This window comes from Crocuta crocuta, unplaced genomic scaffold (assembly GCF_008692635.1).
Source record: "Crocuta crocuta isolate KB4526 unplaced genomic scaffold, BGI_CrCroc_1.0 scaffold1070, whole genome shotgun sequence".
Taxonomy (NCBI): domain Eukaryota; kingdom Metazoa; phylum Chordata; class Mammalia; order Carnivora; family Hyaenidae; genus Crocuta; species Crocuta crocuta.
The window spans coordinates 280,184-302,055 of NW_027531291.1; the positions used below are offsets into that span (position 1 = coordinate 280,184).

The 21,872-nt window shown below is 38.9% G+C and overlaps 1 protein-coding gene across 4 annotated transcripts in view; it reads right to left on the reverse strand.

Moving 5' to 3' along the window:
* Nucleotides 1-21,872, reverse strand: part of VAMP4 (vesicle associated membrane protein 4) — a 48,381-nt gene that overhangs the window by 18,238 nt on the left and 8,271 nt on the right. For 3 of the 4 annotated variants that reach the window (XR_013336936.1, XM_077771495.1, XM_077771493.1), the window contains exons 1-3: nt 12,391-12,560; nt 9,343-9,458; nt 2,378-2,424 (exon numbers count right to left, since the gene is read on the reverse strand). Coding sequence is in view for 3 of the 4 variants with exons in the window: in XM_077771495.1 (XP_077627621.1) it covers nt 2,378-2,424; nt 9,343-9,408 (113 nt within the window). In the remaining variant the exon portion in view is untranslated. Of the gene's footprint in view, nt 1-2,377; nt 2,425-9,342; nt 9,459-12,390; nt 12,561-21,872 lie in introns of those variants that run through there. The other variant, XM_077771494.1, reaches the window with a different exon arrangement.

A 21,872-nucleotide genomic window follows, 5' to 3' on the forward strand; every position in this document is an offset into this window, starting at 1 on the left:
TTTACCTGGAGAGAGAGAGTGTGTGCATGAGCAGGGGAGGGGCAGACAGAGAGGAAGAGAGAATCCCATGCAGGCTCCATGCAGTCAGCACAGAACCTGATGAGGGGCTCCATCACAAGAACTGTGAGATCATGACCTGAGCCGAAATCAAGAGTCAGATGATTAACTGAATGAGCCCCTGGGCACCCCAGAATGTCCTTCCTTTTTAAGACTAATATTCTATTGTATCAAAATACCACACTTTCCTTATGCATTCACCTGCTAATGGACATTTAGGCTGCTCTTGTGAATATTGCTTGGTGTTGATAAATTGCTGGGTGATAAACCTGGATTTTGATTACTTTTTTAAAAATTTATTTGGTTTGTCTCCCCTTCAACACCCAAACAGAACCACAGTGTGTGGAAGCTGTATTTTGAGCAAGTGTGCTAGCTATTTGTCAGGCCCTCTGTAAAAGATACAACATTATTTGAGAGTGGACTTCCAGGTACGTTGCAGGTACAAAGAGTTAGTGTTTCTCACAAGGTAGCTTGCTGACATTGAGAGAATCACTTATTTATCATTCTGGTCTTTTCAATACTGAGTTCCTTTCTGACAGGTAGCTAGTGCTCTAGGTCTAAGGCTTTTCACCATAATTGCCACTGTGGCAATTGCTTTGTGACTCTTCAGAAATCTTGTCACATACTGCTTCATGACTGTCAATTATTTTTATAAAATATTTTTATGTAGGGGGAAAAAAACCTCTATAAAAATCTTTGCAACATTATAACAAAGAGGGAGGCAAATGTTCCCCCTGGGGAGGTTGGGGCGCAGGGGGCATATCCGCCTACAACAATCTCCAGGGAAACCTCCTGCCACAATATGTCCTCCTTACTAACTGTGCAAGTACAAACCCAGGCCTATATGATGACAGCCCTTTCTAATGATGAACTGTAAATGACTGATCAGATCAGTTAACTGACAAAGTATCAAGGCAATTCAACAGGAAGATAATCTTTTCATCAGCTGGATGGATAGCCATATGCCAAAAAAAAAAAAAAAAAGAAATCCTCCACCCTTAGCTCAACCATACATAAAAATTTACTTGAAATAGATTACAGAGCTAACTGTAAAAGCCAAAACTATAAAACTCTTAGAAGAAAACACAGAAGGGGACGCCTGGGTGGCTCAGTCAGTTAAGCATCCATCTCCTGGTTTTGGCTCAGGACTCAATCTAATGGTTGCTGGGATCAACCCCGCTCTGGACTCTGCTGACAGCATGAAACCTGCTTCAGATTATCTCTCTCCTTCTCTTTCTCTGCCCCTCCTATGTTCATGCACTCTCTCTCTCTGTCTCTCTCTCAAAATAAACATTTTTAAAAATTAAAAAAAAAAGAAAATATAGGAGAAAATCTTAGTTAACATGGCAAAGATTTCTTAAATTAGCAAAAATAAAAGAAGAAAATGTAATAAACTGATTTCATCAAAATCAACACTTTGATCTTTAAAAGATACTATTATGAAAATGAAAAGATTAAGTTACAGATGAAAAGTAAAGATCTGTAAAACATATCTGACAAAGAACTTGTATCTTGAATACATAAACAACTACATAAAAAGACGAATTTAGAACTGGACAAAAGGTTTTAACATGTATTTAATCTAAGAAGATACAAGGATGGCAAATACATAAAAAGAGGTCTAATATGACTTTCATTAGGGAAATGCAAATTAAAACTAGAATGAGATACCACTACACATCCATAAGAATGGCTAAGATTTAAAAACTGACTATAGTACTGATTTGGATTTAGAGCAACTACTCCTAAGTGATTTTGGTGGGAATATAAAATGGTGCACCACTTTGGAAAACAGATATGAAAATATACTAGCCACTCAGCTAACTCCTAAGTATTTTCCCAAGAGAATTGAAAGCATCAATCCACACAAAAACTTGCACACAGATGCTTACAGCAGCTCTATTCACAATAGCTAAAACTATAAACACCACAGATACCCAAAAATAGATGAATGACCTGCAGTACATTCATAACTATCGATACATGTGACACATGGAGGAATCTCAAAATAATTATGCAAAGTGAATGAAGCCAGTAAAAAAAAAAAAAAGGCATCCTGTAAGATACCATTTATTTAAAAAATTTTAGAAAATACAAACTATGGTGACAGAAAGTAGACCAGTGGTTGTCTGGGGATTGGGAGAGTGACAGATTACAAGGTGTATGAGGAAATTTCAGAGGTGATGGTTATGTTGATTACTTGATTTTGGTGATGATTTCACAGATGTATAGTACATGTACCAAACATCATATAATACACTCTATATGCATTTTATTGGATGTTAATTGTATTCCAATAAAGCTATTTAAAAAAACTTACAGAAAAAAGTCTTCTTCTTCATCTGAATCATCTTCCAAAAGATTTCTCTGTCAAAAAAAGAAAAATAAAGATTTGAGTTTTCAGATTCAGAAGGCTTGCAAACTGTCAGGGAGGAGTAATGAAAGTTCTATTATCCTGAAATTTCTTAACCCTAGGGGAAGAGTGATTACATGTGCTTCATTGTAAGCTGAAAGACAAAACCACATTTGCCAACTTTCCAAAGAAAATGCTCATAATACCAGAATCCCATGACTGACAACACGGTAGAAAGGTCACTGGGGCCAGCATGGAAATAAGGAACTGCAGGCAGTCAGGAAGGAATGAAGTCCCTCTTCCCTTCCCCTGCTTTCCAGTCTCTCTCCACCAGCAGAACCTAATAGGAAGCCATGTGGCCAAGGAGAAATGCAGTTGCTGAGTCCAACTCTAGCATCAGACAGAAGAGTGCAAAGGACAGGTGTGGAGCTGAGACACAAGGGTTTAAGAACTGATACAGTCCACCTACTGCCTTTGCAGTTCACAACCCTACAAATATATGAACTTCTAAACAAAAACCACTTTATACTTTTACAAGATGCAACTATTTTCCTTAAAATGAGGATGATCTCATCTTCTCCCCAAAAGGGGAAGATATTAAGTTCCAAAAGAAAGCTAAGAACAACAACAACCAGACTTTCCTGCATAGAACTTCAACAGTACACAACTTGTACACAACTTGTAGGCAGAACAGTAACTCCCCAAGACGGAAAACTGCAACTGTTTCCACATGCTAAAAGGGATCTGCAGGTGTGACTGAGATGAGAAGATCAACAGGCCCAACATAACCCCAAGAGTTCTTAAAAGAGGGAGACAGAAGTGCCAGAGAGAGTGAAAAGAGAGAGAGAGGAGTAGGGAGAGGGAAGGGGTAGAAGATGGTATACTGTTGGCTTTAACGACAGTGGGAGGAGCATGAGCCAAAGAGGACAGGCACCTCTAGAAGTTGGCAAAGACAAGGAAACAGATTCTCCCTTAGAGCCTGCAGAAGGAACACAGCCTGGCCAGACCCTTGATTTTAGCCCAGGAAGACCCACTTTGGACTTCCAGTCACCAGAACTAGAAGATAATAGATGTGTGTTGTTTTGAGTTTATGGTAATTGGTTACAACAGCAATAGGAAACAAATACACCATCTATTGCCTTTTCTGGGAAAATTACTCAAGGAATTACACCAGTTCAAAAAACAAAAAACAAACAAACAAAAAAACCCAATTAAATCAGAACAAAGATTCTAAGATAGAGACTGATACAATCAATGAAACTAATGAAATTTGTGGTCAATTCTGAATAAATGACGGTACTGTGACTGTGAACTACTTATAGCTACTGAAAAAGAAAAGACATAATATAAGGAGAAACTTTAAAAGAGCCCCAAACCATTTTAACAAAAGCTAGAAGCTGGGAGTGGAAGAGTGAAGCAAGGAAGTAACATAACAGTTGCACCTGCTGGAGAGATGAGTGGAGGATGGGAAAGTGGCCAGAATGAGGAGGTTCAACAATGGGACATGGTGTTTGGTAAGTTGACAGTGAACACAGATTTAAACATCGCTGTAAAAATAAAGTTAATAACAAAAAAGAGAGAGGGACAAAGGGAGAAAGGAAGGATACTTTTATTTCTTTATTTTTATTATTTTTTTTTTATATTTATTTTTGAGATAGAGAGAGGCAGGCAGAGCATGAGTGGAGGAGGGGCTGAGAGAGAGGGAGACACAGAATCCAAAGCAGGCTCCAGGCTCTGAGCTGTCAGCACAAAGCCCGACGCGGGGCTTGAACTCACAAACTGTGAGATCATGACCTGAGCCAGAGTTGGCCGCCTATCCAACTGAGCCACCCAGGTGACCCAAAAGGATACTTTAAGCTGCCCAGTGGTACTGGGGTCAGGGAGAAGATGAGGAAAAACAATCAATCTGCCAAAGGAGTCAGGGGAGAGAGCAAAAACATATGAAATATAATCATCTATGTATAATAATATAAACATATCACAGAGAGAAAAAAATGAAAATGGGATGTATTCAGTATTCTTTTAATAAATACGTTTGAGTGTCTTCTGTGTGTTAGGCACCGTTCTAGTTACCCAGACCAGCTTTGAACAAGACAGGCAAGGTCTGAGCTCTCACAGAAAAGTACTTGATGGTAACAAATGCTATGCAGAAAACTGAAACAGGGATAGGATAGAAAGTGACAGGGTGACTAAATTAGATTAGGTTGTCATGGAAAATCACTCTCAAGAAGTGAAACTTAAGCTGAGATCCAAATGATAACAAAGGGCCAACCAAAGATCAGGGGGAAGGGCATTCACCGGCAGCAGAGGCTAGTACAGAAGAAGCCCAAATATGTTAGCTGTCATGACAAATGTGAATGGCATGAATGTTCCTATTAAAAATAAAAACTACATGTGATTAGAGTTCAAAAATTCCAGCCAATATCTGTTTACAAAAAAGTCATCTAAAGCAAATCTCAAATAAAGGATGAAAAGAAGAGGTGGGAAAAAAATATATCAGCAAATTCTAACAAAAAGAATGTTAGAGTTGGCAATATTAATACAAAGACAAATTTAGGAAAAAAAGCATTAACCAATCAAATAAGATTTTGCAATGATAAAATGCATAGCCCACCAAAAAGATTTAATAGCAATGAATGTTTATATATAACAACATAGTTTCAAAATATATAAAGCAAAAGCTGCTCAAATTATAAAGAAATGGATTCACTCAAAATCATAGGGAAGACTTAACATACCCTTCAGAGAGAGAGAAACTAAGACAAACAATAATCTAGAATTTTATATTTAGCAAATTTTAATTTCAAGCAGCCACAAAACAGATAAGCCACAAAAGAATTTTAATAAATTCCCAAAACTACAAACTACATAGGTCACATTCTCTGGGCATAATGCAGTAGAAATTAAAACAGGTAACAGAAGGGGCATCCGGGTGGCTCAGCCAATTAAATGTCCGACTCTTGATCTTGGCTCAGGTCATGATCTCATGGTTCATGTGTTCGAGCACAGAGCCTGCTTGGAATTCTCTCTCCCTCTCTCTCTCTACCCAACTCATGCGCTCTCTCTCAAAAATAAGTAAATAAACTTAAAAAAAAAGTAACAAGAAAAATTTAAAACACTCTTTTAATTGACACATTAAAATGTTAATGGAAATTTAACAGACTATTTAGGAATAAGTGACCCTGGGAACACTAGAGAACGAGATCTGTAAGTTATGGGTCAATGCAGCACTTAAAGGAAAAATGCATTATTTATGTAACTCATTTATTTATGAAATCACAAAAACTGAATATATATGAAATAAGTATTTAACTCTTAAGAAGGGTGAATTATTCCTAAGCAATACACAACCCCAGAAGCTTTAAGGAAAAAGATTCATGGATATGATAACATAAATCCGTTAAACACGAAAAACAGAAGACATCATAAACAAGGTTAACTGGCAAGTAACAGATTGGGCAAAAAAAATCTGCAGCATACTTTCAGAAAAGGTAGGATGTCTATGTTATGTAAAGAGCTCTGAGGAACCAGTAAGAAAAAGCTGTCAAGGGAGAGAAAAATAGTCAATGGAGAGAAATAGGCAATTCCAGACAGAAGAAGAAATGGCCAGGGACCACATAAAAAAATGTTCAAAGTCAGTAATAGTCAGGGATATACTTCAACATCTTCATCTATTATTAATTAATTATAATTAGTTATAATTCCTTCAACAAATATTTCTTAAATGCTGTTCTAGCCAGTAAGTTTAACAGTCACTATATTTATGAAACAGTTTATGTGCCATAAAAAATAATGACACCAATGATAAAATGTATTTATTATAGTTGTACTATGAGAAACACACACGAAAACCAATGTCCTTATACCCATTCACTGAACAAACACAAGTGCTAGTGAGACACTATTAAAAAAAAAAAAAGGGACATAATGGGAAAACACTTCACACCCACTAGGCAGATAATAGCAAGTGTTAATGAGGAGAAATTGGTGGTGAGGAGGAACGGGTTGGAAGGAGAAATGCAGAGAAACTGGAATCCACTTACACTGCTGGTGGGAATGTAAAATTGTGCAGCCACTCTGGGAAACAATTTGACAATTCTTCAAAGGTTGAAGAGAGTTACTATAATACCCAACAATTACACTCCTAGGTATTCACACAAGAGAACTGAAAACATGTTCACACAAAAACTTGTACATGAACGTTTGTAACACGGCTATTTTTTTTTTTAATATAATTTACTGTCAAATTGGTTTCCATACAACACCCAGTGCTCATCCCAACAAGAGCCCTCCTCAATGCCCATTACCCACTTTCCTCTTTCCTCCATCCCCCACCAACCCTCAGTTTGGTCTCAGTATTTAAGAGTCTCTTATGGTTTGCCTCCTTCTCTCTGACTTTCTCCCCTTCCCTTCCCTCATGGTCTTCTGTTAAGTTTCTCAAGATCCACATATGAATGAGAACACATGGGATCTGTCCTTCTCTGACTGACTTATTTCACTCAGCAAAATACCCTCCAGTTCCACCCATGTTGCTGCAAATGGCCAGATTTCATTCTTTCTCATTGCCAAGTAGTATTCCATTGTATATATAAACCACATCTTCTTTATCTGTTTGTCAGTTGATGGACATTTAGGCTCTTTCCATAAATTGGCTATTGTTGAAAGTGCTGCTATAAACATTGGGGTACATGTGCTCCTATGCCTCAGCATTTCTGTATCCCTTGGGTAAATTCCTAGCAGTGCTATTGCTGGGTCATAGGGGAGTTCTATTTTTAATTTTTTGAGGAACCTCCACACTGTCTTCCAGAGTGGCTGCACCAGGTTGCATTCCCACCAGCAGTGCCAAAGGGTTCCTGTTTCTCCACATCCTCGCCAGCCTCTATAGTCTGATTTGTTCATTTTAGCCACTCTGACCAGCATGAGGTGGTATCTCAGTGTGGTTTTGATTTGTATTTCCTTGATGATGAGTGACATTGAGCATCATTTCATTAACAATGCTATTAATAGTCAAATAGCCAAGAGCCGAAAGCAGTATGCAAAAAGTCCTTAATATTAAAAAAAAAAACCCAAAAAACCCAAATGTCCATCAAGTGATGAACAGGTAAATGTGATATATCCATATAACAGAATACTATTCAGCAATAAAAAGGAATGAAATACTGACACATGTTACAATATGGATGAACTTCAAAAACATTATGATTTAAGTCCAAAAAGCCAATTACAAAAGACAATATACTATATGGTTTCATATATAAAATGTCCACGGTAGACAAATCTATAGATTGGTAGTTGCAGGGTTGAGGGGATGAAAAGATTGGGGATGACTGTACAGGGTTTCTTTTTGGAATTATGACTGTGTCCCAAAATTGATTATGGTGATAGCTGCATAATTCTGCGAATATACTAAAAACCATTGAGTTGTACACTTTAAGAATGAATTGTATGGCATATGAATTTTACCTCAATAAAGCTGTTACTAAAAAAAGTGGAATGGGCAAGTGTAATAAAACTTTAAATTTTTAAAAAGTAAAACAGATTATTAGAACCAGCTATTAAATTCACCATCTGATAAATATTCAAAAGGAGGTCTCTATTTAAATAGCCAATTTTGTTCAATTCTAGTTCAATATTCTATTTTCTTTTTTAATATTTTTATTTCTTTCTAGGAGAGAGAGAGACAGCGTGAGCATTGGAGGGTCAGAGAGAGAGGGAGACACAGACTCTGAATCAATATCCTATTTTTACAACAAATCATAGTAGTAACAAACCAACAACAGAGAGAGAAAGTGCCATAGCTACAGTCTTAGAGGTGGAACTAACTGATACTCTATGTTATAATTTTAAGTGTATATATAAAGCTTAGTTTAAAAACTTGACCAGCAATTAGTCTATTGGTGGACTGTACCTCCTTCAAGTAAAAAACAAACTACAGAAAGTTAGAACAAAGGGAAGACACATTTCCTGTACTGTACTAAAAGATACTTTTAAATTGTAAGATGTTGGGCAGAGTGAATAGTAGGAGGTTCAGAGCTTGTACGAAAAAGGAACGTGTAAAATGAAGTCAAGTAGACTATGAGCTCTAAATGGGCAGAGACCAGGTCCTCCAGTTTTTAGCACAATAGCAGGTGGTCAATAAATGAATCAGTAAATGAAGGAACAACAATAAGACAGGAGGTGAGCAAGGGCTTCAGGTTGCTGGATAAAAAATAATGTCACTAATTCCTTCCCTAATAAAAATTTAGTGAGTACTTATTCTAAAAGTAACCTATCTACAACATTCATATCAAATGCTGTCTTCCAAAATTCTGCCTAATTTCTAGATTTATACACATCTGCACAGAATGTTCTGGAATAGGAAATTTAAAATTATATAAAAACTATTCTGAGACAGTTATAGAACAAGAATTTTTTATCTGTAATTTCAAAAATAAAAAGTTCTAAAAACTAGGAGGTTTTGTAAGTTGAGAGCCAAAACTCATTTGGAGGAAAACCTGACCTGAATTGATGTTAGCTTTACTTACATACTTAGAATAATCAGACATTTCTCAGAGAAATACTAATATACCTGGAGGCGCTGCTCTAGACACTAAAAAGGCTTTATATAATAGGTACTTAACTACCTTTCTAAAATCGGAAAAATTCTGAATTCCAACCAATTTTGGCCCAGAGTTCTGAAAAAGATCCCCTGTATTTGTAGAACATTCTCTTTGAAAGACTAGAAAGAAGCTATGATTATTTGATCAGTAATGGATACAGAATTCAAATGAGTCACCAATCTAAGGAACATACACTTTTAAATATTTACTATGAAGAAAAAAATATAAAGTAGAATATAGCCATAAACTTAAGATTTTTCTAAAACAAATTATTTACAAAAGGAATGAAAACATATTTTGAATTTGTTTAAAAACTGAAGATTCTGAACTTACCCTTTCACTTTTCACAGAACCAGTGACATCATCATCATTTAGGTGGCGCTTGAACTTGGGAGGCATACTTTTTACTCAAGAAGTACTCTTCTGTTTCCCAGCAGAATATTCACCACCTTAAAGAGAAAATGCATGTCATCAGATTTGAGACTTGGGGGTGTGTGAGCTAAAGTATTTAAATGGTGTTCAAGGCCTTGTATGATGGAGCCTCCTGACTTCTCTAAATTCAACCTGCCTTCCCACCCGCCTCATCCTGGGCGACCCTGTCCTCCATGCCAGGCCTTGATACATAAAAAAAACAGTTAAAAACTGTGAGAAAGTGGATGTAAAAATCAGTGAAAGGTTTTTTTTTTTTTAAAGGTCTATTTATTTTGAGAGAGAGAGCACATGTGCAAGCGGGGAAGGGACAGAGACAGAGGGAGAGAGAGAATCCTAAGCAGGCTCCTTGCTGTCACTGCAGAGTCCAACTCGGGGCCTGATTTCAGGCACTGAGAGATCATGACCTGAGCTGAAATCAAGACTTGGGCACCTAACCAACTGAACCACCTAGGTGCCCCTAGTGAAAGGTTTTATAAAATGAAAGAGCAGATTGCCTAGGAGGGGGGAAAATTTGTGGAGAAAATGAGGTATTAAATGCTTTAAGATTTTAATGTGAAATTAGAAGACAGAACACTCCTAGTTCTCTCATTTTTTGTTAGCTGATTAAACCGTGATTCAGTTTCATGTGTAAAATACTGATTTCTAGGATTCTGCATGGAGTTGGCATGATCAGATAACTCATGCAAAAACATTCTGTAAGTTATAACACCCTATTCTAAAGCACAGCACTAGGCTTCAAGAAAAGGGATAAGTTTATTAAATACTGGGTTAAACAGCCAGGATGCTGTTTTGTTGGTTACAGTTTTATTTTCTTCTTTTCCTACAGAAAGTTTCACAGCTTTTCATATGCGAATATGCATTGTGGTTTTCCAAGAAAATTCTTGAGAGTGCAGCTTATTCAAATTTTCTTAAGAAAAAACTGACACGCAAACAGGAGTTTTCAGTATCTTGGATTAGAAGATGGATAAAAGATGAGAATAGCTAATAGCTAAGGTACTGAATTTTTACTATGTGGTATGCACTGTGCTCAGTGATTTATATGTATTTTTCTTTAGTCTATATGATCCTCCTTTAAAGTAGGCACTAAGAAACTAAAAGAGAATTTAGCAAAGGTAAGTAACTAATATTCGCTCTACCGATTGAAACAGTAGACACAGAGGCCCAAATTAACCAAAGGCTATGCACGATCACCTTTAATATTTATTCAATTAGCTGCCTATCAAGTTACACAGTTCTGTTCTAGAAAGACCACTTCCCTATAAGAACCCAGAAGCCCTCTTTCCCCTTCCATGAGAAGAACACACCTTTAAGATCTTTAAGGATAATTAGGCACCAGTTTGCTAGTTACTATTATATAAAAGCCCAGAGTCCAGTTTCATAAACCAAATAAAAATATTTTAAATAAAAGTAATATTTTAAGTCGGTGTCTTATCAAAACAAATTGATACACTTTTCTTTGATAAGAAATGCTTCTAAATCAGAAACTTAACCACTTACTACCTAAGGAACATCTCTAGAGTTCATCCCATAATATATCTGTCACACACATCTGGACCATTTTATTCCTAATACTTTGCTTTCAGAATAGTTCATTCACACAGAAATATTAAAGAATCCAGGAAAAAAACAGGAAGCAAGTGAAAAATCTGAGCTTTTCTTTTTATTATACTTGTATGTTATTTATATTTTAAACCCAACAAAGGGGCTGCTTTAACACCCCCAAAACAGGAAGGCTTACATCTTTATGAAATATACAGTAAAGCTACAAGTTTAATGATGAGCAAACTTCATAATCAGGTCCTATAATCCAAGGACCAGCCTCATGAAGACAAGAAAACAGTATCTGACAACAGAAAAGCCATCAGCAAAACATGGCGCAAGCTTAACTATGCAACTGATGATTTGGGCCAAATAACTAGTAGAAATAAAGAATGCTCAAAAATCAGGCATATATTTCTACCTACATTTTTCCCTTCAAAAATTACGCATGAATTCAGGTATTTGTGTCTCGGGATATATGTAAATAAGAGAGCTTTCCTGATGCATTTCAAACTGAGAGTGGACCAGCAATACATAATTCACTTTAAAAATGTCACATCACCATATGCTTATGTCATTACCATACGTTTACAATTTCCTGTATATATTTTTGAAGAGGCAGTTTTCTATTCAATGTCTTTACATGTAACACACTTCTAACTTGTTTAGTAAACGTTGGCCTCTTTTTTGCTTCACGCACAAAACAAAAACCCCTATGTAATTTATTTCACACAAGGCTTGAAAATCTGGGCAGAGGTTTCCCTTTTCCCGGCCTCCATTCCCTTCTGACTCCTCTTCCTTAGCTCCATCAACAGTCTTGAAGTGGTGCAGTTTCACGGAAATAAGTGACTTGGAAGGGCACAGCTTGAAGATGTTATTCACAAAAACTGTCAAACTATGATTCACCTCACCTGGACATTATAAACACAGCAGGGTTGGCGCTCTTTCTCCCTTGACTTTAAATAATGAAATAAATCCATCCCCTCCAGCAAGTAGCTCGGTTGACTGTCTTTCCCCCCACCTCCTCCGCCCCCCCCCATCTGTCGCACCAGGCCTCGTCCCCCGACATCATCTCCTAACTTAGCTCCTTTCTACTCCAAGATACCCACTCACATTCCAGGGTGACTCCCACTCTTCTCAAACCCTCCCCACGCCCTCCACTGTTCCCTTTGCATCTCCCAGCGCACCCTTCAATTGCCATTTTTCTCCCCCTCAACCGCCCCTCCCTTCCGCACACCCCCGTCCAGGTCGTAATCCTCCACGACACCTGGCCCGAAGTTAGCATTTCCCCAGGCCCCAGGCGGATCTCGCCGCCCTACGCGGACGTTGGTAGGCGACCGACAGGGGCGTCGTCTCCGTTTCCTTCCTCCTCAAATCTGTCCCTCCCGTCGGGACCGCCGGCGCCAGTACCTGAGTCTCCCAGGGAGCTCCGGGCAGCTCTCCGGACCGACAGCGCTGGGAGGGCGGGGGTAGGAAAGTGAAGCGCAGAAAGAAAGCGGGCAGGGGGGTAAGAGTGGGCGCGGACCCGGCGTCGGCCGCTTCGCCGCAGCTGCGCCCCCGCTCATCGAGCCGATCGGCGCTCCGCGGGCTGGCGCCTGGCGGAGGGGGCGGGCCCAGGCGGCGGAGATGGTCGAGGGAGTCGAGGGAGTGGGGCGTGGAGGGCGAGGGGAGCGCGTGGGGAGCGCGTGGGGAGCGCGTACAGGGCAGGCGGAGGAAGCTCAGGGAAGCCCCGCAGGGCGTGAGCCATACAGGTGGTGATGCTTTAGGCGCAGCCCATCCCCCAGGGCTAAGGAAGACGAGTAGAAAACAAAGATGGTTCGCAGCCTCAGGACTGCTTCGGGTTGTCAGTGCCCTTTCCGGAAGATGGGTGACCCCTGGTTTATCGATGCAGTTGGACTAGCAGGAAGATATTGAGGGCTGCTAATTCCCATCTTATTTTAGATATTAGGAATCTCTGGTCCAGAAAGATTTACTTGGGGTTGCACAGCTGGTTTGGACAGATGTGGGACGAGGACTCCGTGCTCTTTCCCCTGAATTCTTTTTAACCTAAAATAACTAGGTCCAGACACCGGAGCCTTCAGGTTTCAGGTAGCAAATCACCCTTGTATGGCCAGTCCACTGTTTTTTTCATCCTCACCCCTCACTCCGTTAGTATCATATTTAAACTTCCAAGCCTAAATTAAGGTGGGCATAGTAATCCAAAAGAATTCCAAATATGCTTTGGCATGATGGTGAGGCTACCCCAGACCCCACAGATGACCCTATAGTTATTTTCTTCTTCCACAGTTGACTTTATGTCTGTAAATCTGCTTGTTAATGGAGTGTTTCCATGCTTTGGTGCCTCAGCCAATTAGAGTCTGAGGCACCTATAGCAATCAGCCTGTCTTACCCCACGATTTAAGAGAGTATGATTATGAGCTATAGGGGTACCTCATTGCATAACTTCTATAAATAAATCGTTCTTTTTGTCTTTACCATAATTTTTTAGTTCTGCCAACCATTTTGGTAAGATTGCTTAGGAGAAGGGTAATGCTAGTCCCACCCCTTAATCACCTGAAAAATCCCTTTGACTATCCCCCATATTTCTGAAAACTTAGAAAATGTCATTTCACAGTTACTATGAATCAGATATACCAGTAAGCCTGAAAGAATATAAATAGCACTGGATGTAAAGTCAGAACAGGGTTCCAGGTTCACCAACTTGATTTGGTCATTTTTACCTTATTTTCTTTTTCTTGAGTTCTATTATTCAGATGTTCATCTTCTAGTTTTCTTATAAATTCTCTTTCATCTGATATATATATTATATATTTTTTTTGAAGTAGACTTCCCACCTAGCAGAGCACAAAGCGGCCTGAACTCAGGACGCTGAGATCAAGACCAGAGCCCAATTCAAGAGTGGAAGGCCTAACCTACTGAGACACCCAGGCACCCCTGGACATCTGATTAATTTTTAAACTTTCCTCCTGTTTTAGCTCACATCATGCTCAGAGTTAACTAGCACTACTAATTCCTGAGCCTTATTTATGCAGGGTTTAGCCATGTAAATCAGGTTGCTTCATGGCCTGCTGAGGATTCTTGTTTCTCAAGTCTGCTAAGGTGATTGTCACGGATTCATCTACTTTGCAGGTTTCAGTATTTTGTCACTACTGTCTGTTCCCATAAGGCAGAAAAAAAAATACAAATCAATTATAAGCATGTGAACAACTGTTCAACATCAGCTAAAATGTAAATCAAAATAAATACCATTTTTCATCTATCACAGATTGGGAAGGAAGGAATTTAGCAGCACATCTGCAATCCATTCTCTCCCTTTATAGAGGAATACCCCTAGAAAAGCAAGCAAAGATGTAATTCTTAGAAATATGGTAAAAACAGACTTCCTGGCAAACAAACTAATAGTATTTGCTAGTAAGAAGAGTTCTTATCTATGGAATTCCTTCAGCAAGGTATCCCTGGGCTGGGACTATTTACAGTAAACACACCAGGAATCTGTGGATTTGAGGTACACGACTGGAAAATATCATGTAAGCTACATAATTTAGCATGTAATGGAGATGTTCCATAACAGAGTTGGTTCCTTCTGCATCAGTGAGGGGACTACATACCTTACTTAGAAACCACATCTATGATCTCAGGCGGAGGTGTACCCAGAGCATGGGAATCCTGGGCTTCAACTACCATCTCTATGAAGAAGAATTCAAAGGTAGAACATATGTAAGGGAAAGGGCACTTCAGAGAAGTAGGGGTTAGAGATAAGGAGAGCAGTCAATGAGAAGCAGTTGGAGCAGCAGACATTATAATGAAGTCAGGGCAGTGTAAACAAAACAAAACAAAACAGGAAGGATTACTGGCATTAAACTTCAGAGGTGTCTAGCTGGCTGAGTTGGAAGAGCATGGACTCTAGATCTCAGCTTCATGAGTTTGAGCCCTATATTGGGCATAGAGATTAATAATAAAAAAAGATTTTAAAAAACCCATTAAAAATAATAAAAACAAAACTTCAGGGGTGCTTGGGTGGCTCAGTCAGTTGAGCATCTGACTCTTGATTAAGGCTCAGGTCATGATCCCAGGGTGGTGGGATTGAGCCCCGTGTCAGGGCTCAGTACACAGCCAGCTCAAGATTCTCTCTCTCTCCTGCAGCTCCTCTCTCCAGCTCATGCACATTCTCTCTCTCTCTCAAATAAAAAAAAAAATAAAAAAATAAAAAGACTTCAGAGAAATTGGTGGGGGGTAGAGGAAGATGGGAATGAAGGCTAGAAAAAGCCATTAGATTTGTTGACTCACAGAACAGTATTGATTTTCAAGAAGTATTTCAGTAACATTATGGGTGTGGAATGCATCTTGTAAGAGTTACTTTTTAGTGGAACTGAAGATTATATGTTCCACTTCCAAGAAATCTAATTGTAAAGGGAAAGGACACACTAAGTTGCAGTTTGAGCAGCTCAAGGTACTGTCAGAAATAACCAAGTTATACATAGGAATGGGGAGTAAGAGCCACAAAGAGAGTGAGACTGAAATGCAAAATCAAAACAGAAATAAGGATGGGTAATGTCCCTGCAGAGGTGTGAGGATCAGGATTCGAAGGAAACCAAAGGTCCCTTCTGGGAAGGATGGAGAGAGAATCCTTTCTTGGAGGCAAGAGGGAAAGGAAGTGGCTGATGATAAAGATACAGAGTGATCTTGAAATGGAAAAGAGAAGTTAGGGAAACTCACAAGATCACCTAGAAATGGTCAGTAAAACTCAAGCAAGGTCTTACATGAAGGGTCAAGCAAGCAGTGTTAGAGTTGGGAGTGTCACGAAAATAGAGAAGGTCTGGAACTTGGCAACACAGTGAACAAAAGGCTGGCTCAGCAGCTCAGAAGATTCAGGCTAGAATGGTGACTTTGACCGCTTCTTTAAATCAAGGATGTGGACTTAGTTTCCTTTTTATCTTCCATCATATCTTGTGCAGGGCAAGCACACAGTAAACTTATTGAGTAGGTTATGCTTTTTAAAGTTTGCTTTTGAAGGAGCAGAAAAGGCGAAAGAAAGAAGAAACTAAGGGAAGCGACAGTAAGAGAAAATGTTTTAGCACTACCAGGGCATGGGGACCCTACAGGCACTTAGCCTGCTGCGTGACTTCACGGTCACTAACTTTCAACACCAGTTTCACTTCCCAGGCAGCAAATGAGGAGGAGTAATCTCTGCCTCCTTATCTTCTTAGAATACCACAAGCTCTTAGTAAAACAATATTTATACATTCTTTTGGTCACCTTATAAACAATATAGAGTTCTTCCATTTTTACAGATTTGCTTTTCTTTGAACCGTTTCATTATCATTATAGATTGACAAGCAAGAGTCTGGCCTGTTGGCACTGATTTTCTTTTGTCATTACAAGGTAACAGGAGGGGAAAAAAGAATATGTGCAGTCGAAATCTGTGACTTATAAAAATAAAGAAATGAAAGGAAACAGAGGCAGCTTGATTACTTTTAGCCTTAGTCAATGTCATTGCCTTTAAATATTTAAATAAATATTGATTTTGGGATTCCACAATCATTTCAGCTCATCACTCATTCAAGTAAAGTTATATTTGAATTTCATTTGCATTTCAAAATGCACTTCTTGGACACACTTTATCTTACTATCTTATTTAAAAAGTGTAAAAAAGCAAAATACTTTTTTTGGGGGGGTCGGGGGAGTCCAGGGATCTGTGCTTTTATTTTAATAGTTTACTGTCAAGTTGGTTTCCATATAACACCCAGTGCTCATCCCCACAAGTGCCCTCCTCCATTCCCTCACCCCCCTTCCCCTCTCCTCCACCCCCATCAGCCCTCAGTTTGTTCTTGGCATTCAAGAGACTCTCATGGTTTGCCTCTCTCCCTTTCCCCCACCATTTCCCCCCTTCTTCTCCCCCATGGTCCTCCGTTAAGTTCCTCCTAATCCTCCTATACGTGCAAACATATGGTATCTGTCCTTNTCACATCCTCACCAGCATCTTGAGTCCTCTGACTGAAAAGCAAAATACTTTAATTTTAAAAAGCGTTAAGGGGCGCCTGGGTGGCTCAGTCGGTTAAGCATCTGACTTCGGCTCAGGTCATGATCTCACAGTTTGTGGGTTTGAGCCCCGCATCAGGCTCTGTGCTGACAGCTAGCTCAGAGCCTGGAGCCTGCTTCAGATTCTGTGTCTCCCTCTATCTCTGACTCTCCCCTGCTCACGGTGTCTCGCTCTCTCTCAGAAATAAATTTTTTAAAAAATTAGAAAAAAAGTGTTAAACTAGAAAACAACTTTCTGAATCATCCATAGCTTGCCATATCCTATCCAATTTTACCCTATGTTGTGGTAGATTGCATGTCTATCATCCTTTATCAATAGAGCAACAAGTTTTCCAATTAATTTTTAAAATGTCATGATAGTAAACTTAAAAACATAGCTGTGCCTAGAATTATTTGGAGAATTCCTGAGAAATTCTTGGAGAAAGAATGCATATTTATGTTCTGGAACCTATTTACTGCAACATAGTACTAAGAGTATACTTTTTTTAAAAAAGTTTTATTTATTTAAGTAATCTCTATACCCAATGTGGGGCTTGAACTCATGATCTTGAGATTAAGAGTCACATGCTCTTCCGACTGGGCAGCCAGATGCCCCAACAGGATACTCTTGAAGACAAATGTATGAACTTGTATTTTAAAAGTTTGGTTTTTTGGGGGACGCCTGGGTGGCTGAGTCAGTTAAGCATCCAACTTCGGCTCAGGCCATGATCTCACAGTTCTTGAGTTTGGGCTCTCCATCAGACTCTCTGTGGTCAGCACAGAGCCTGCTATGGATTCTCTCTCTCTGCCTCTCCCCATCTGGCACTCTCTCTCTCTCAAAAATAAATAAACATTAAAATTTTTTTAATTAAAAATAAAAGTTTGGTTTTTTTAAAATGTGTGTACAAACCCTGAGTTTGCACTCGATCTCAGAGTTCTGGCACTGACAACAGGGCTCCAGAGATGTGACAGAGGCATCTGAGGTATGCCCCAAATCAACGTCAGCATCCATGTACACAGATACCCTCCATCTGCTTCCTCATTTCCCAGGCTCCTCTTAACCTCAATTACTGTATTTTTGGTTACAGAATTTCCATTAAAAAATAGATTCTAATTCTCTGGTGAAACTGTCTGTTTCATCTATTTTTATGAACATTTTAATCAGAGTCCTTGTCTGTTAATGTAATCCTGGATTAGTTATGGGCTGGATTCTATGGTTTATTTTTCTCTTGGTTTTTGGCCATAGGAGTCTTATATCTTGGCATACCTAATAGTTGTATTTTTGTTTTTCTTTTCTCTTTCTTTCATTCTTTGAGAGAGAGAGAGAGCATGTGCAGTTGGGAGAGGGACTGATGGAGAGAGTTAAGAGACAGAATCTCAAGCAGGCTCCTAACGCAGCACAGATCCCCATGCAGGACTCAGTCCCATGACTGATCATAACTGGAGCCAAAATCTTGACTGAGCCACCCAAGCACCTAACCTAATAGTTTTTGATATTTAGTACTGATTATTGAGTATAAAATAATTGAGTATTAAAAATGGAATATAAAATACTGAATGTAAGCTATATTGGTATGTATGTGATATTATCCTCTAAATCTTCTTTTTTTAAAAAGTTTTTTTTAATGTTTATTTATTTTTAACAGAGAGAGAGACAGAGTGGGACAGAGGAAGGGCAAAGAGAGAGGGAGACACAGAATCTAAAGCAGGGTCCATGCTCTGAGCTGTCAGCACAGAGCCCAATGCAGGGCTCAAAGCCAAGCATCGAGAGGTCATGACCTGAGCTGAAGTTGGACGCTCAACCAATTGAGCCACCTAGGCACCCCAACCTCTAAATCTTCTAAAGAGTCACCCTCATCTCTGCTGATAAATATGCTAAGAAAAAAGTCTCTGAAAAACAGTGATTTGATCATCTCAGAATCATACCCCCAAACAGCTTCAGAATTCAGCAAAATCTTGAGAAAAATAATCTGAGTACCCCAGTTTTTTACTGTTCCCTTCTGCCTGAGATCCTGGCTCTCTAAGACTGCAGTTTTGTCTTTCTGGTCCTGAGAGACCCTGAAGTGTCACTGGTTTGCTTGTTTTGTCCCCACAACGGTCCCTGGCCCAGGCAAAGCCCAGATGCTCAGGAGCTTTCTTTGCACCCAAATCTGTGTCTCCAGGGCAAAAGCAGCCAGAAGAGAAGAGGTCAGCTCACCTTTTCGCTGAATCGTTCCTTCTGTGGAATCTTGGCCCTTCCTGTCTTCCTGCTTAAACAATCCTCTGATTGTTTCATAGAGATGTTTTTTTATTTATCTGTTTTTTTTTCTATTAAACTGTTAGAGGGAGCAATGGTCTGTCTCAATTTACTACATCATATCTGAAAGGGGAACTATATCTAAGCCACTCAAAGTACAATAGAGGGATAGGCTCATTTGCTAGCTACTATGCAAGAAGGCAGGGAGGGTTTCCTAAAAAGGAGTTTCTTAGGTCCTCTCTGATACACCTTGGTAGTTAGAACTCCTTGCTTTTCACAGTTTCTGACTAGGGGGAGCAAGTGTGAGAAGAGGATCCTGGTTTCTTCGGGCAATGAAGGTACAATTTCATCAGAGATACTTGAACCAGCTCCCCTTCTGCCACGGATCACATATTTCGTGAAAACTTAAGAAGAATCTCCTTTTACTTCATATTCCTACATGTACGTAGGCTATATCTAAACCTCTATATGTATGAGATATATGCATTTATCATTCCTATTTTCCTTTATTAGAGTAAATATTTTTGTTTTTCATTTTTATTTATTTTAATATTTTTTAAAATTTATTTCTAGGAGAGAGAGAGAGACAGCGTGAGCAGGGGAGGGTCAGAGAGAGAGGGAGACACAGACTCTGAAATAGGCTCCAGGCTCTGAGCTGGCAGTCAGCACACAGCCCGACGCGGGGCTCGAACCCACAAACCGCGAGATCATGACCTAAGCGAAAGTCGGACGCTTAACAGACTAAGCCACCCAGGCGCCCCATGTTTTTCATTTTTAATCTTTTTCTTTTAAGCAAAGAAAATTCTGCAGTACTGCTCACACTCATTTCTAAACTTAAGACACGATCCATGAAAAGCTGGGTCTTAGAATCACAGTCACACTTCATTGAGTTAAAATGGTATCACAAATCATAGTTCCCCATTTTAGATGTTATGGTCACAAGTATACATGAACAGTTACATAGAAGGAATGGAATTATATCATCAAAATACCTTCAATAGATGTATTTCAAACTTTCTTCAGAGAATGAAAAGTTAAAGTGAAATAATAAATCTTTCTCTAACAATGTTTGTTTAAAAGAATGTAGTTGGGTTTTCCCTAAGGACCAAGCAAGCCTTTCTGGTTTATTCTTTGCATAATTATAGATTCAAGGCAGTACCAAAAGCATAGGAAAAATTCTCTCAACCATGAAGAAACATTCACAACACTCCTGTTAAGTGCAAGGCACTGTGTACCAAGAACCTTTGCCAATCTGGTCAAGTCTAAGGGCCTCTTATTAGAGAAACATTTCTAAATGCATCAAATAAAATACACAGAATTGCAAAGCAAAGCAACTTATAAATGTTATAAAATATTTTAAAAGCAAATTTTTGATACACTAAGGTATGTGCTTTATTAACTCCTTAACCCACAAAACCTAGAGTCAGACCCAACATCTACCATGATTTTGAATTAGTAATGAGCATAAACAATATTTCAAGATATCTATATTTGTTTTTTTAATAACTTATTATTATTTTAAAATTTAAATCCAAGTTAGTTAACATATAGTATAATAATGATTTCAGGAGTAGAATTTAGTGATTCATCACTTACATATAACACCCAGTGCTCATCCCAACAAGTGCGCATCCCCCGACCCAACACCCCACCAGCAACCCTCAATTTGTTCTCTGTATTTAAGTCTCTTGTGGTTTGTCTCCTTCTCTGTTTTATATTATTTTTGCTGTCTTCTCTTTCATTCATCTATTTTGTATCTTAAATTCCACATAGGAGTGTATTTCAGGATATATATGATTTTAATGTGACACAAAAATCTTAGTGATGCCAATTGGTAACAAAATCACAGGTACTGCTAGTACTACCGACTCTTTTTTTTTTTTTTTTGTAGAGAAGGGTCTCCATTTATAGTTGAAGGAAATGCTAAATTTGTTATAGGTTAGTGAAAATAAGGATATAATTTTTTCCCCATCCAAGTTCACAGACCATCTGAATTCTATCCAAGGGTCCTCAAGGGTCTCCAGATTTAAAACTCCTGTTTTAATATTCCATCCTCTTCCATAAGGCGTGAATGACCATAGGGATACCATGAGTTCAGAGCAAAAAACAAACAACTACTTCTGTACCTTCTGTACCTGTTTGTCCCAGGCATGAAAAATCCTACTTTTTGGTAAGGTTGGTCTTACTAACTAGAATACAGGTGTTCTGCTTACTAACATGCACATAGCTTGCCTTGCCCAGGGTCCTTGTACCATCCCTGAGAATCTTGGAGTTAGACTGGACTTGAAAGGTCATCTGGGACAATAAAAACGTCTGTCCCGGAAAACTAGAGGTATTATGTGCCAGGCCCTCTGCCGATACGTTATTGCACCTGATTCTCACAGCAATCCCATGTTATTATTCCCAGCTTACACAGACTCATTTGTTCACTCACAAAAAGCATACTGGACATTTACTGTATATCTCTTACTAAAATAAGTTGTGTGTCTTAAATATAATGTCTTCAGATTTTATAGCATAGCAGAAAAGAATGGTAGAAATAAATTATATGTTGTGGTGTTTTGAAAAGAACAAACAAGTAGCTTAGAATAAGATTCAAAGGGGACCTATTTCAGAATATAGGGCTGTCAGGGGGAAT